This window comes from Schistocerca serialis, chromosome 11 (genome assembly GCF_023864345.2).
Source record: "Schistocerca serialis cubense isolate TAMUIC-IGC-003099 chromosome 11, iqSchSeri2.2, whole genome shotgun sequence".
NCBI lineage: Eukaryota > Metazoa > Arthropoda > Insecta > Orthoptera > Acrididae > Schistocerca > Schistocerca serialis.
The window spans coordinates 68,081,504-68,096,099 of NC_064648.1; the positions used below are offsets into that span (position 1 = coordinate 68,081,504).

General features: G+C 43.4%; 1 protein-coding gene across 2 annotated transcripts in view; it reads left to right on the forward strand.

Annotated features, from left to right (window-relative positions):
• The window catches only part of LOC126427376 (coatomer subunit beta'), a 174,490-nt gene that overhangs the window by 101,894 nt on the left and 58,000 nt on the right, over nt 1-14,596 (forward strand). For both annotated transcript variants that reach the window (XM_050089724.1, XM_050089723.1), the window contains exon 10: nt 13,084-13,284. In XM_050089724.1, the coding sequence (XP_049945681.1) occupies nt 13,084-13,284 (201 nt within the window). The remainder of the gene's footprint in view (nt 1-13,083; nt 13,285-14,596) is intronic.

Consider the following 14,596-nt stretch of genomic DNA (forward strand, 5'->3'; position numbering starts at 1 on the left):
CGGAAGTGCTGACGTAGCATTGTTTTTGTTAACACGTAGCAGCTGCCTCTTGTCAATACTTCAGTGTACCTCAAGCGAAGCCGTTCTCTTCAGACTTGGAAAATTTCACTTTCCCGTTCCCTTACTTTTTCAGTACACGTCAACATCCTCAGTGCAGTACTGCGAGCTTCCACCGTAGTTGACAGAGTACGGTTAACACACTACACTAGCATTTGGGAGGACGACAGTTCAAACCCGCACCTAGCCATCCTGATTTACGTTTTCCGTGATTTCCCTAAAATGCATAAGACAAATGCTGCAATGGTTTGTTCGAAAGGGCATGTCCGATTTCCTTCCCCATCCTTCCCTAATCCCTCACTGTAGACGGAGTGTTAGACTCTTCTTCTTCTTCTTCTTCTTCCTCCTCCTCCATTGTGGTCGACCAGAATGTCGATGACCTGTATGTCTGGCCCTGACATTCCTAAGAGGTCCGACATCGAGCCATTTTCGCATCTGTATACCACAAAAATCTGGACGTTGCACGAGTTGACCAGCTGGCCAAATGGTGACCCACAATGGGGCCCCTTTTAAACTCCTTCAGGTGCTGTGAACACTGTCTCACATTAGTGTGTGCAGCATCTCCGTGTCCTTCACTGTTATCAGGCAACATCTGACACGTACCTTACCAGCCTGGTAATAACAGTAATGCATTCTGGTCCATTGACATCATATCGTATCTTCTGGGTGCTTATTATTTTCTGACAGGCAGTGTACCTGTATACTCAGTGGGGCTGCATCATAACAGGACACACAACTCCTTCAACATTTTGTTCCGATACAGAAAGGGAAAACAGATGGGCTCTGAGTGTCATTAGTTGCCTCAATATCCTAACTTCTCAGTGCTAAAATTTAGAAATTGTTGTTAGGGAAAAGTAACGAGAGGTATTACTTACATCCTTATACATCTTGTAGAATGACTGACAGAATAAGATGGAGAAACAGAGCGACTGTACAGAGACTTACCGGCACACTGGACAGGAATGTGACAGGAAATGGGTGAAATGATAATAGCACACAAAGATCCTCCACCTTCAGTTTTTGAGTATAATGGAGATATGCTCTGTACCCAAACGATAGAAGGTGATCAGAAAGTTGCCCTCTAATAACAGACTGCATTTGTGCCCAAAATAGAACTAATTTGTATTTGCAGTGTCAGAGTGCTCATCAAGTTTGTCTCGAAATAGGAAAACGCTTCGGCATATCTCCACAGTAGCGCTCAGCGCTTCCTCGATCACGAATCTGTGTAATTTCAGTTGTCAGATCTGTAGGTATCTGAAGTGTTGGCAGAAGAGCCAACACTGTGTTGCTAGAGGAGGCCGAAATGCACGCGTTTAATTACACACTGACTGGGGTGAGGTCTGGAACAGTTAAGGGAATTAATAGTAGCAAATAAAGTACGTAGTTGATATAATACTTAACTTTAATCCACAATTGGTGTACATCGCTCTTGACGGTACATGTTATAATCTCAATATCAAATGCTATGACGCCTTGCTAGGTCGTAGCAAATGACGTAGCTGAAGGCTATGCTAACTATCGTCTCGGCAAATGAGAGCGTAGTTGTCAGTGATCCATCTCTGGCTAAGTCGGCTGTACAACTGGGGCGAGTGCTAGGAAGTCTCTCTAGACCTGCCGTGTGGTGGCGCTCGGTCTGCTATCACTGACAGTGGCGACACGCGGGTCCGACATATACTAGCGGACCGCGGCCGATTTAAAAGCTACCACCTAGCAAGTGTGGTGTCTGGCGGTGACACCACAGTATCTTCCTTGGTGCAGTTGGGTAGAATTTGGAGGAGATTCGCTGCTAGAATGGTCACTCCCCTCGAGCCAGTCTAGAGTCCGAAAAATTTGCACCTAGCTCGAGACAAAGCCCACAGAAAGTTGAAAAATAACATCTCCTCGATAACTGACAGTTTGATAAATGGCAGATGATTTCAATACGGTAGAGTACGGTGGAGGTTTTGTGATGTCTGAGGTGCAAAGGATTCTGTATAAATTACTAGTGAACCCAGCAGTGCTTTGCAATTGCTAAATAAGTACAGGTATTGGATATACATCGTAAACTCCTTCTCGCCCTTCTGCTCATCTCTTTCACCCCCTCTTTTTGTCCGCCTCCCTCTCCACCTCTCTCTCTCTCTCTCTCTCTCTCTCTCTCTCTCTCTCTCTCTCTCTCTCTCTGTGTGTGTGTGTGTGTGTGTGTGTGTGTGTGTGTGTGTGTGTGTGTGCATGGGGGGGATGGTGCGGCACGCGCGCATTCTCGCGTCTGTCCCCCTCCCCCGTTCATGTCCTCCTTCCCCCTTCTATCTCCATTTCCTCTCCCCTTCTCTGTTCATCACCTTCTTGTGCCCGTCTCTGACTTCAATCCTTGTTTATTGTTATTGTGTATGAAACCTTCATACCTTCATTCGGAATGGAAGTTGCTTAAAGTGGATGGTAAGTCAGTGGGGATCATTGGTACATGGTGTACGAGAGATACCTCCAACTACTGGATGTGTGAGGATAGGATTTGAATTTGTGAATCAGTAGGATTACAAAGTTTTGAACAATTCAGATTCTGTTGTTGTATTCTAATTGTAAGTCAATAATCCATAAATAAACCTTTCTGTGTAAAACTGATGGTGAGGAAGAAAACAAAACAGTATATTGTTGTGTGTACAATATTTGTTTCAAATGAAATGTAAGTAGAAAGAATATACATGAGAAAAATAATTTGTCTAATGACTCACATGTCTTCCTACCGTAGTTGAAACTGACTACAAGAAAGAAAATGAAACACAGCGTTTCAAGAGAAAACCTGTATGTCGACCTCAAGATGACTGTACATTACCATTTGAAAAACTATGTAGCCTAGGTCCGTCTGTATGTTTATTAATATATCGTCTAAAAATTTGAAGTAAATTGGTCAAGAAATTCTTGATGTCTTTGGTAACAACATTTCCCCTTTTTTAATGTTACATATTATATAGCATATATTCTAAACATATGTAGCCCATGCCCATCTGAAAATTTACTAAAATATCGTGTTGTAAAAATATGAAGTAAATTGGTCATTACTTTTTGAGATTTTTGGTAGCAACATTAGATGGCAACTTGTCTTTATATAGTAGTATAGATTTTGAGGGTGCATTAGCGAGAGATTAAGTAAATAAAACTTATTTAAAGAGCAGCATCACAAAAGCACTGACTGCTGCTGTAATGTGCATTTATTTTCAGGGAAAGGTCCCGAGTTCGAGTTTCGACCTGGCACACAGTATTAATCTGCCAGGAAGCTTTATATCTACATCTACATCTACATTTATACTCCACAAGCCATCCAATGGTGTGTGGTGGAGGGCACTTTACGTGCCACTGTCATTACCTCCCTTTCCTGTTCCAGTCGCGTACGATTCGTGGAAAGAACGACTGCCGGAAAGCCTCCATGCGTGCTCGAATCTCTCCAATTTTACATTCCTGATCTCCTCGGGAGGTGTAAGTAGGGGGAAGCAATATATTCGATACCTCATCCAGAAATGCACCCTCTCGAATCCCAGACAGCAAGCTACACCGCGATGCAGAGCGCCTCTCTTGCAGAATCTGCCTCTTGAGTTTGTTAAACATCTCCGTAACGCTATCACGCTTACCAAATAACCCTGTGACGAAACGTGCCGCTCTTCTTTGGATCTTCTTTATCTCCTCTGTCAACCCGACCTGTACGGATCCCACACTGATGAGCAATACTCGAGTATAGGTCGAACGAGTGTTTTGTAAGCCACCTCCTTTGTTGATGGACTACATTTTCTAAGGACTCTCCCAATGAATCTCAACCTGGCATTCGCCTTACCAACAATTAATTTTATATGATCATTCCACTTCAAATCGCTCCGCATGCATACTCCCAGATATTTTACAGAAGTAACTGCTACCTGTGTTTGTTCTGCTATCATATAATCGTACAATAAAGGATTTTTCTTTCTATGTATTCGCAAAACATTTGTCTATGTTAAGGGTGAGTTGCCACTCCCTGCACCAAGTGCCTATCCACTGCAGATCTTCCTGCATTTTGCTGCAATTTTCTAATGCTGCAACTTCTTTGTATACTACAGCATCATCCGCGAAAAGCCGCATGGAACTTCCGACACTATCTACTAGGTCATTTATATATATTGTGAAAAGCAATGGTCCCATAACACTCCCCTGTGGCACGCCAGAGGTTACTTTAACGTCTATAGACGTCGCTCCATTGATAACAACATGCCGTGTTCTGTTTGCTAGAAACTCTTCAATCCAGCCACACAGCTGGTCTGATATTCCGTAGGCTCTTACTTTGTTTATCAGGCGACAGTGCGGAACTGTATGGAACACCTTCCGGAAGTCTAGGAAAACGGCATCTACCTGGGAGCCCGTATTTAATATTTTCTGGGTCTTGTGAACAAATAAAGCGAGTTGGGTCTCATACGATCGCTGTTTCCGGAATCCGTGTTGATTCCTACAGAGTAGATTCTGGGTTTCCAGAAATGACATGATACGCGAGCAAAAAACATGTTCTAAAATTCTACAACAGATCGATGTCAGAGATACATCAGTGCACACTCCGCTGCAGAGTGAAAATTTCATTCTATTTACATACAACTGGTTTTCATTGAGCAACCATCTTGAAATCACAAATTAGCATTGTATCGGCCTAAAGAAAATTTCCTTGGTGTTCAGTACGTAATTATCAGTAGCACATTCATCACTTAATTGTGCATCTGTTATCTTACTGATTTCTGCTAATTGACAGTTTCTGCTAATTGACAGTTCATTAAACTGTTCCTTATATCGAAATCTGCATTTAGACTCCACAAGCCACCTTACGCTGGGTGGTGGAGGGTACTTTGTGTACTACAGTCACTTCCACTTTTCTTGATCCAGTCACGAATAGTTCACAGGAAGAATAATTGCTGGTACGTCTGTGTGGGCTCTAATTTTACCTTCACGATCTTCTCATAACATATACCAGGTGATCAAAAAGTCAGTTGTTGTTGTTGTTGTCTTCAGTCCTGAGACTGGTTTGATGCAGCTCTCCATGCTACTCTATCCTGTGCAAGCTTCTTCATCTCCCAGTACCTACTGCAACCTACATCCTTCTGAATCTGCTTAGTGTATTCATCTCTTGGTCTCCCTCTACGATTTTTACCCTCCACGCTGCCCTCCAATACTAAATTGGTGATCCCTTGATGCCTCAGAACATGTCCTACCAACCGGTCCCTTCTTCTTGTCAAGTTGTGCCACAAACTTCTCTTCTCCCCAATCCTATTCAATACTTCCTCATTAGTTATGTGATCTACCCATCTAATCTTCAGCATTCTTCTGTAGCACCACATTTCGAAAGCTTCTATTCTCTTCTTGTCAAAACTATTTACCGTACATGTTTCACTTCCATACAAGGCTACACTCCATACAAATACTTTCAGAAATGACTTCCTGACACTTAAATCTATACTCGATGTTAATAAATTTCTCTTCTTCAGAAACGCTTTCCTTGCCATTGCCAGCCTACATTTTATATCCTCTCTACTTCGACCATCATCAGTTATTTTGCTCCCCAATTAGCGAAACTCCTTTACTACTTTAAGTGTCTCATTTCCTAATCTAATACCCTCAACATCACCCAACTTAATTCGACTACATTCCATTATCCTTGTTTTGCTTTTGTTGATGTTCATCTTATATCCTCCCTTCAAGACACCATCCATTCCATTCACCTGCTCTTCCAAGTCCTTTGCTGTCTCTGACAGAATTACAATGTCATCAGCGAACCTCAAAGTTTTTATTTCTTCTCCATGGATTTTAATACCTACTCCGAATTTTTCTTTTGTTTCCTTTACTGCTTGCTCAATATACAGATTGAATAACATGAGGGATAGGCTACAACCCTGTCTCACTCCCTTCCCAACCACTGCTTCCCTTTCATGTCCCTCGACTCTTATAACTGCCATCTGGTTTCTGTACAAATTGTAAATAGCCTTTCGCTCCTATTTCGCCTGTTTCATACATCTTGCTCACCAGATGGTAGAGTTTTGTCAGGACTGGCTCTCCCAAGGCCGTCAGTAGTTCCAATGGAATGTTGTCTACTCCGGGGGCCTTGTTTCGACTCATGTCTTTCAGTGCTCTGTCAAACTCTTCACGCAGTATCGTATCTCCCATTTCATCTTCATCTACATCCTTTACGATTTCCATAATATTGCCCTCAAGTACATCGCCCTTGTCTAGACCCTCTATATACTCCTTCCACCTTTCTGCTTTCCCTTCTTTGCTTAGAACTGGGTTGCCATCTGAGCTCTTGATATTCATACAAGTGGTTCTCTTATCTCCAAAGGTCTCTTTAATTTTCCTGTAGGCAGTATCGATCTTACCCTAGTGAGATAAGCCTCTACATCCTTACATTTGTCCTCTAGCCATCCCTGCTTAGCCATTTTGCACTTCCTGTTGATCTCATTTTTGAGACGTTTGTATTCCTTTTTGCCTGCTTCATTTACTGCATTTTTATATTTTCTCCTTTCATCAGTTAAATTCAATATTTCTTCTGTTACCCAAGGATTTCTACTAGCCCTCGTCTTTCTACCTACTTGATCCTCTGCTGCCTTCACTACTTCATCCCTCAAAGCTACCCATTCTTCTTCTACTGTATTTCTTTCCCCCATTCCTGTCAATTGTTCCCTTATGCTCTCCCTGGAAATGTCTTACAATTTAAAACCTGGTTCCTAAATCTCTGTCTTACCATTATATAATCTATCTGATACCTTGTAGTATCTCCAGGGTTCTTCCATGTGTACAACCTTCTATCATGATTCTTAAACCAAGTGTTAGCTACGATTAAGTTGTGCTCTGTGCAGAATTCTACCAGGCGGCTTCCTCTTTCATTTCTTAGCCCCAATCCATATTCACCTACTGTGTTTCCTTCTCTCCCTTTTCCTACTCTCGAATTCCAATCACCCATGACTATTAAATTTTCGTCTCCCTTCACTACCTGAATAATTTCTTTTATCTCATCATACATTTCATCAATTTCATCATCTGCAGAGCTAGTTGGCATATAAACTTGTACTACTGTAGTAGGTGTGGGCTTCGTATCTATCTTGGCCACAATAATGCGTTCACTATGCTGTTTGTAGTAGCTTACCCGTATTCCTATTTTCCTATTCATTATTAAACCTACTCGTGCATTACCACTATTTGATTTTGTATTTATAACCCTGTATTCACCTGACCAAAAGTCTTGTTCCTCCTGCCACCGAATTTCACTAATTCCCACTATATCTAACTTTAACCTATCCATTTCCGTTTTTAAATTTTCTAACCTACCTGCCCGATTAAGGGATCTGACATTCCACGCTCCGATCCGTAGAACACCAGTTTTCTTTCTCCTGATAATGACATCCTCTTGAGTAGTCCCCGCCCGGAGATCCGAATGGGGGACTATTTTACCTCCGGAATATTTTACCCGAGAGGACGCCATCATCATTTAATCATACAGTAAAGCTGCATGCCCTCGGGAAAAATTACAGCCGTAGTTTCCCCTTGCTTTCAGCCGTTCGCAGTACCAGCACAGCAAGGTCGTTTTGGTTATTGTTACAAGGCCAGATCAGTGAATCATCCAGACTGTTGCCCTTGCAACTACTGAAAAGGTTGCTGCCCCTCTTCAGGAACCACAAGTTTGTCTGGCCTCTCAGCAGATACCCCTCCGTTGTGGTTGTACCTACGGTACAGCTATCTGTATCGCTGAGGCACGCAAGCCTCCCCACCAACGGCAAGGTCCATGGTTCATGGGGGGGGGGGGGGGGGGGGGGGGGGGGGGGAAGTCAGTATAAATTTGAAAACTTAATAAACCATGGAGTAATGTGGATAGAGGGGTAAAAATTGACGCACAATCTTGGAATGAAAAGGTGGTTTATTAGAACAAAAAAAAATTAAGTTCACAAAATGTTCGACAGATGGCACTGGACAGCAAAACGTCAGTGACTGCGCATAACAATTGTGTATAAAAGGATCTGTAATGAGAGAGAGAGAGAGAATCAGGTGCGCCAGCAGTTGCAGCATGTTGACGTTACCTGAAAAGGCGCTTTTAGTGAAGCTGTATTATCAGAATGGGGAATGTGCTAGTTTAGCGTTATGATCCTTTCGCCATAGGAAGGGAATTCGAACGGGTAAAGGTCCGTTGACAAATGCAGCTGTGGGGAGAATGATTTCGAAGTTCGAAGCTCCGGGTTGTTTAGATGATAGACGCTGTAGTGGCGAACCGAGCACAAGGCGTAATGCTGCTGAGACAGTTCAGGAAGAAATGCAGACTGTAGCGGGTTCGTCTATGCACGGGGAAGTCAGCGCTCGTGCAGTCGCACGTCGCACCGGCATTCCATACACAACTGTTTGGTTGGCACTGAGGCGTACCCTCCGATGCTATCTGTACAAAATCCATCGTCATCATGAACTGTTACCTAAGCAATTTAGTGAAGCGGAGGGCATTTGCGGTGTGGGCATTTCAAAAGATGGCGGAAGATGACGATTGGTTGAGTAACGTGTTGTGGACCCACGAAGCTCATTTCACGCTACGAGGATCTGTCGACGCCCACAAGTGCAGAATTTGTGCTACCGAAAATCCTAGAACTGTCGTGGAAACTCCATTGCATGACGAGAAAGTCACGGTACAGGTCGGATTTACCACATCTACCGTTATCGGGCCTTTTTTCTTTGAGGAAATGCTTGATTCTGGTTTTGTAACTGCTACCGTGACGGGTGAGAGATATGCCGATATGTTACAGAATCGCATCATCCCCAGCCTGGCTGATAAACATCTGCTGGAACGTACAATGTTTTTGCAGGATGGCGCTCCACCCCATATCGCTAGACGCGTGAAACATCTCTTGTGCGCGTCGTTTGGTGGTGATCGTGTGCTCAGCTGCCACTTTCGTCACGTTTGGCCTCCCAGGTTCCCAGACCTCAGTCCGTGTGATTATCGGCTCTGGGGTTACCTGAAGTCACAAGTGTATCGTGATCTACCGACATCTCTAGGGATGCTGAAAGACAACGTCCGACGCCAATGCCTCACCGTAACTCCGGACGTGCTTTACAGTGCTGTTCACAACGTTATTCCTAGACTACAGCTATTGTTGAGGAATGATGGTGGACATATTGAGCATTTCCTGTAAAGATCATCATCTTTGCTTTGTCTTACTTTGTTATGCTAATTATTGCTATTCTGATCAGATGAAGTGCCATCTGTCGGACATTTTTTGAACTTTTGTATTTTTTTGGTTCTAATAAAGCCCCACGTCATTTCAGGCACGTGTGTCAATTTGTACCACTCTGTACATTATTCCATGATTTATTCAGTTTTCAAATTTATACTGACTTTTTGATCTCCCGGTATGTAGGAGAGAAGAGTATATTGGTTGACTCTCGTAGGATTGTACGCTCTTTGAACTATTGTCAGTAAGCTACACCGCAATGCAGAACACCTGTTGCAGTGTTTGCCACTGGAATTGGCAGTTCTTCCAATGAATCTGTTTCTGGCCTCTGCCTTACCTGCAGTTTGTAGTATGTGGTCTCTCTACTTCAGATCACTCTGTACACGTGCACTCGGGTATTTTACAGACATTGTTTATGTCGAGTGTCAGTTGCCGGTCCCTACACCGAATGGTGATCCGCTGCAGGTCTTTCTGCTTTTTGCTACAATTTTCCAGCATTGTGATTAAGAAGCCTCCTGAAACTTGATACACACAGTGGATCATTTTAATCCGTAACTCAGAATGGAGGTGAGAAACCACAAAAAGTTGTGGTTAAAAGTTGTAGTTAAAAGTTGTAGGTGGTAACGAGAGTCACGCATTGCTACCAATGGACGGGCATCCAGAAGAACGAGAGGTGAGAGGGCACATTCGGTGACTTGTAAATCGATGACCTACATTTTATTTATGTTTGTTCTGTCTTGCAAACGCCACTATAACATTTACAACCTGTGATGTGTTTATTTTTCTTAATAAACACATTAATTAAAACTTAAAGTTCAAATCTCTGTTTGCCCGTTCCAAATCCAATGTCACAAATAGGGGTTTCCATGAAACAAAACTCTGCCTTCGAATGACCTTCGATATTTACTTCTGAAAGCTTGGTTATTGTTAATGGTACGTGACCCCCTGTGCCCCTTTCGATGTGCATGTAACATTGCATTTTGCTGTATCCCTCCTCTTTTCAGAATCAATCCCTACTAGAAATAAAAACGTACTTGCGTATTCGACTTTCGTGGAGCCTTGCTGTGACCTTGAATAATGTATCATTTTATACATAAAATATGCCACACTTTTCAAATCTTAAAATAAATATTAAGGTTCCCATTTTAAAAAGTCATATTAACCTCCAAAACATCACGAAAATCGCGTTCGAAGTCATGGCCATTGGCAGCAAACCGTGACCCTCTTTACCACCTACAACTTTTATCTAAGACATTTTTCTGGTCTCATCTCCATCCTGATCCCCGCCCCCCCTCCCTCCTTATGGGTTAAAATGCCCCCCCCCCCCCCCCACCTGCGTATTGTAACTTTTGGCATACACCTGAAATTAAATTCTCTTCTAAAGATTTCCCTCTGTAGAGAATACCTGCTCTTTTTCTAAAAGACAGCCCTAACTGTCTGTTTTTGCGCAGGTTAAGTTTTGTTAAACTGTTTCCGCATTCCCTCACAGTGTATTTGTGTTCGCCTAACGGTTTTGTCTATCACTGCTGTTTTGTGAGCATTGACGCATGTTTTTGGAGCCTATCTCACTGCCGAAGCGGGTCGGGCCACCCGGTGGTTCGTGATCTGTGTCATTTGTGCTGCCGGTTACCCAGACTTGGAACTAGTCGATTGTCAGATTGCCACAACATTTCACAGAACTGCCATCAGGCAGTCTGTTTTATGTGATCCCTTATCGTGGGGATGCCCGATTTATCACGCGAGGCCCCATTCCGGTAGTCTCGCGGTAAGTGCGATGTGAGTCGCAGAGCTCTCCCTTGCACTCTTTGGAGCTGACGAATAAGGGTATCTGATGCGTTTCGCCACACTGCGGATGTGTATTCTAACACTGGTCGATCAGTGCTAAATACATTTAAGCTGTGCTACACTGCGTACAGAAAAAATAATGTAATTTGTTTTGCTGTAAAAGTTTGTCACTTCATTTGAAATGTCTTCGGTGGCCTGAAATATATAAAGATTTTGACTTACGTGTAGCACTCTTAAGTGACAGCTGTTGAAATTTTGCACGATAACTTATAAATAGATCTTGCCCTCACACTATCTTGCTCACTAAATGTTTTTAAAAAGAAAGATGATGTAACTTACCAAACGAAAGCCCTGGCATGTTGAAAGACACACAAACAAACACGAACATACACACAAAATTCAAGCTTTCGCAACCAACGGTTGCTTCGTCGGGAAAGAGGGAAGGCAAGGGAAAGACGAAAGGATGTGGGTTTTAAGGGAGAGGGTAAGGAGTGATTCCAATCCCGGGAGCAGAAAGACTTACCTTAGGGGGAAAAAGGGTCAGGTATACGCTCGCGCGCACACATACACACACATATCCATCCGCACATACACAGACACTGCAGGCATTTGTAAAGGCAAAGAGTTTGGGTAGAGATCTCAGTCGAGGCGGAAGTACAGAGGCAAAGATGTTGTCGAATGACAGGTGAGGTACGAGCGGCGGCAACTTGAAATTAGCGGAGGTTGAGGCCTGGTGGGTAACGGGAAGAGAGGATATACTGAAGGGCAAGTTCCCATCTCCGGAGTTCTGACAGGTTGGTGTTAGTGGGAAGTATCCAGATAACCCGTACGGTGTAACACTGTGCCAAGATGTGCTGGCCGTGCACTGAGGCATGTTTAGCCACAGGGTGATCCTCATTACCAACAAACACTGTCTGCCTGTGTCCATTCATGCGAATAGGCAGTTTGTTGCTGGTCATTCCCACATAGAAAGCTTCACAGTGTAGGCAGGTCAGTTGGTAAATCACGTGGGTGCTTTCACACGTGGCTCTGCCTTTGATCGTGTACACCTTCCGGGTTACAGGACTGGAGTAGGCGGTGGTGGGAGGGTGCACGGGACAGGTTTTACACCGGGGGCAGTTACAAGGGTAGGAGCCTCTCCCTTAAAACCCACATCCTTTCGTCTTTCCCTCTCCTTCCCTCTTTCCTGACGAAGCAACCGTTGGTTGCGAAATCTTGAATTTTGTGTGTGTTTGTGTTTGTTTGTGTGTCTATCAACATGCCAGCGCTTTCGTTTGGTAAGTTAAATCATCTTTCTTTTTAAATATATTTTTCCCACGTGGAATGTTTCCCTCTAATATATTCACTAAATGTTTTATTACATATAGTGTGTCTGATGGATATTACATTGCATTTGTGTTAGCTGTTCTGATGGTGAAGCTGTTGTTCTGCTCCCAGCACTACAAACAGTTGTCAGCAAAGGTCAGAAACTGTGCTGCACCTTTCCAGATGTTAGTGTGTTCTTCTTTCTCTAATGTTATCTGATGTATACGGTCAGCAGAGTTGTGTGTGTGTGTGTGTGTGTGTGTGTGTGTGTGTGTGTGTGTGTGTGTGGAGGGGCAGGTTGCACAGATTGCTTTGTCACATTAGGTTCTAGATTTAATCATACAATTTCTTTAATTTCTTTTAAAAATTGATATCCCAGTAACCATATGCTTCATCCAAGATCTCATATGTAAGCTTGTTCAACTTGGCTTGCTGCTATGATGACCATGTTGCCATCTGACAAAATTGACGAGTGTATGACTCCCAACGTGCTGAGCGGCAAACTGTGTGAACTCGGCCCATTTTACTCCCTCTCCTATCTAACTCTGTAACTCGGTGGCACTCTCCTCATTTGCTCACCGACTCAAATCTCTCGTGCCTTTCCTCACTCCTTTTCTTCTTTACTCATTCACTCAGTTCTTTCGTCAGTCAGTCACTCTCGACTACTCTTCCCTCCCCCCCTCTCTCGTCGTCCCCATTTATCAATTTACGGATACTGTCGTCAGCTCGAACCCGGCGTCTGCCTTTGCAGTTCCTCGGCGAGGAGGCGGAGACGGTGCGCACAGGTCTGTGGGTGGGCGATTGCTTCATCTACACCAACACGGTGAACCGAGTCAACTACTACGTGGGCGGCGAGATTGTGACGGTGGCGCACCTGGACCGCACTATGTACGTGCTGGGCTACGTGGCGCGTGAGGACCGTCTCTACCTCTGCGACAAGGAGCTCGGTGTGGTGAGTAAGCTGGGGGTGCGGTGGGGTGGGTGCTCAACTGCTGCCTGCTGATGCACCTCCCTCACCCAGAAGTTTTAATACAGATGGGATAAACTGTTGGTATAGTGTAGTGTCACGACATTCCTTTTTCTACAGTGTTACCTACTGTAGAATTTACTTCTACGATATCTGTGATTTTGTGTGTGTGTGTGTGTGTGTGTGTGTGTGTGAGAGAGAGAGAGAGAGAGAGAGAGAGAGAGAGAGAGAGAGAGAGAGATTCAATATGACACAAGAGGCCCCAAACGTTGGGAAATACCCCAAAAGTGGTCAACAAATGACGAACATGTGACATCACCAGACGACATATGTCACTGCGATTGTCTATCGAGCCGTCGCACCCGATCGTTCTGCAACGTTACCTAACAGCTATAGTTAAGTATAGTTGCCCTTCCAAACAGCATCCTGTACGAACAAACCAATTGCGCATTTACTTGCAGTTACATGTGCTTCAGGTATTTGTGCAATGGACAGCTCTGTTTAAAAAGAATAGCTCCGTGTAGTTTTCAGTTCGAGCCACGCACGTCAGCTTTTGTGCCCTGCAGCTAATTCACTGAATTGTGATCCTGGAGTCAAATAGTCAATGTTTTGGCTAGAATTGTGAGTTAATAAGATTCACAGAAGTGCAAAATACAATCAAGAATTTAATAAAATGGGTTCTATTCTAATGTCTGTAATGGCAATAGATGACAGAATTATGTCGAATAATGTTTATTCGAAAAAGGACATTTCAAATAAATGGGAAATGGTCCTACAATATTCAGTTAAAATACGGACAGAAAATACCCTTATCAATTGCAGTAAAGTTACACTGAGAGTGTGTTATGAGTATGGTAGCAAAATCACCAGACAAAATAGTCATCACAGATACATGAAAACTGCGTCTGTTTCATAACACAGTACACAAAGTATTCAGCAGTTCAAAACAGTTCAGAGTTCTATGTGATGATTCACAAATTAACACGTGCATTACAAAGAACAGTAACTCGTATACTGTCTATTTCAGGTCCATAAATTGAGTAGCAAAAGTTAATCCTACTCTTGAGTGCATTCAAACCTTTCAAAATAAAAGTGCTTTCAAAAGTCAAAGTACGGTAGCGGCTATTAACTGACCAGTTTCAATCGTCTATACGATCGAGTGACTTACATTACCTCAGACAGGTCTGACATCTTCAAGAACTCTACGTAACGTGTCCAGAATTGCTCCCTCGGGCTCTTCACTTGAGAAGTCCCAGTCTCTACTTGACACCTGTAATGTTCCGTTACTATCTACTTT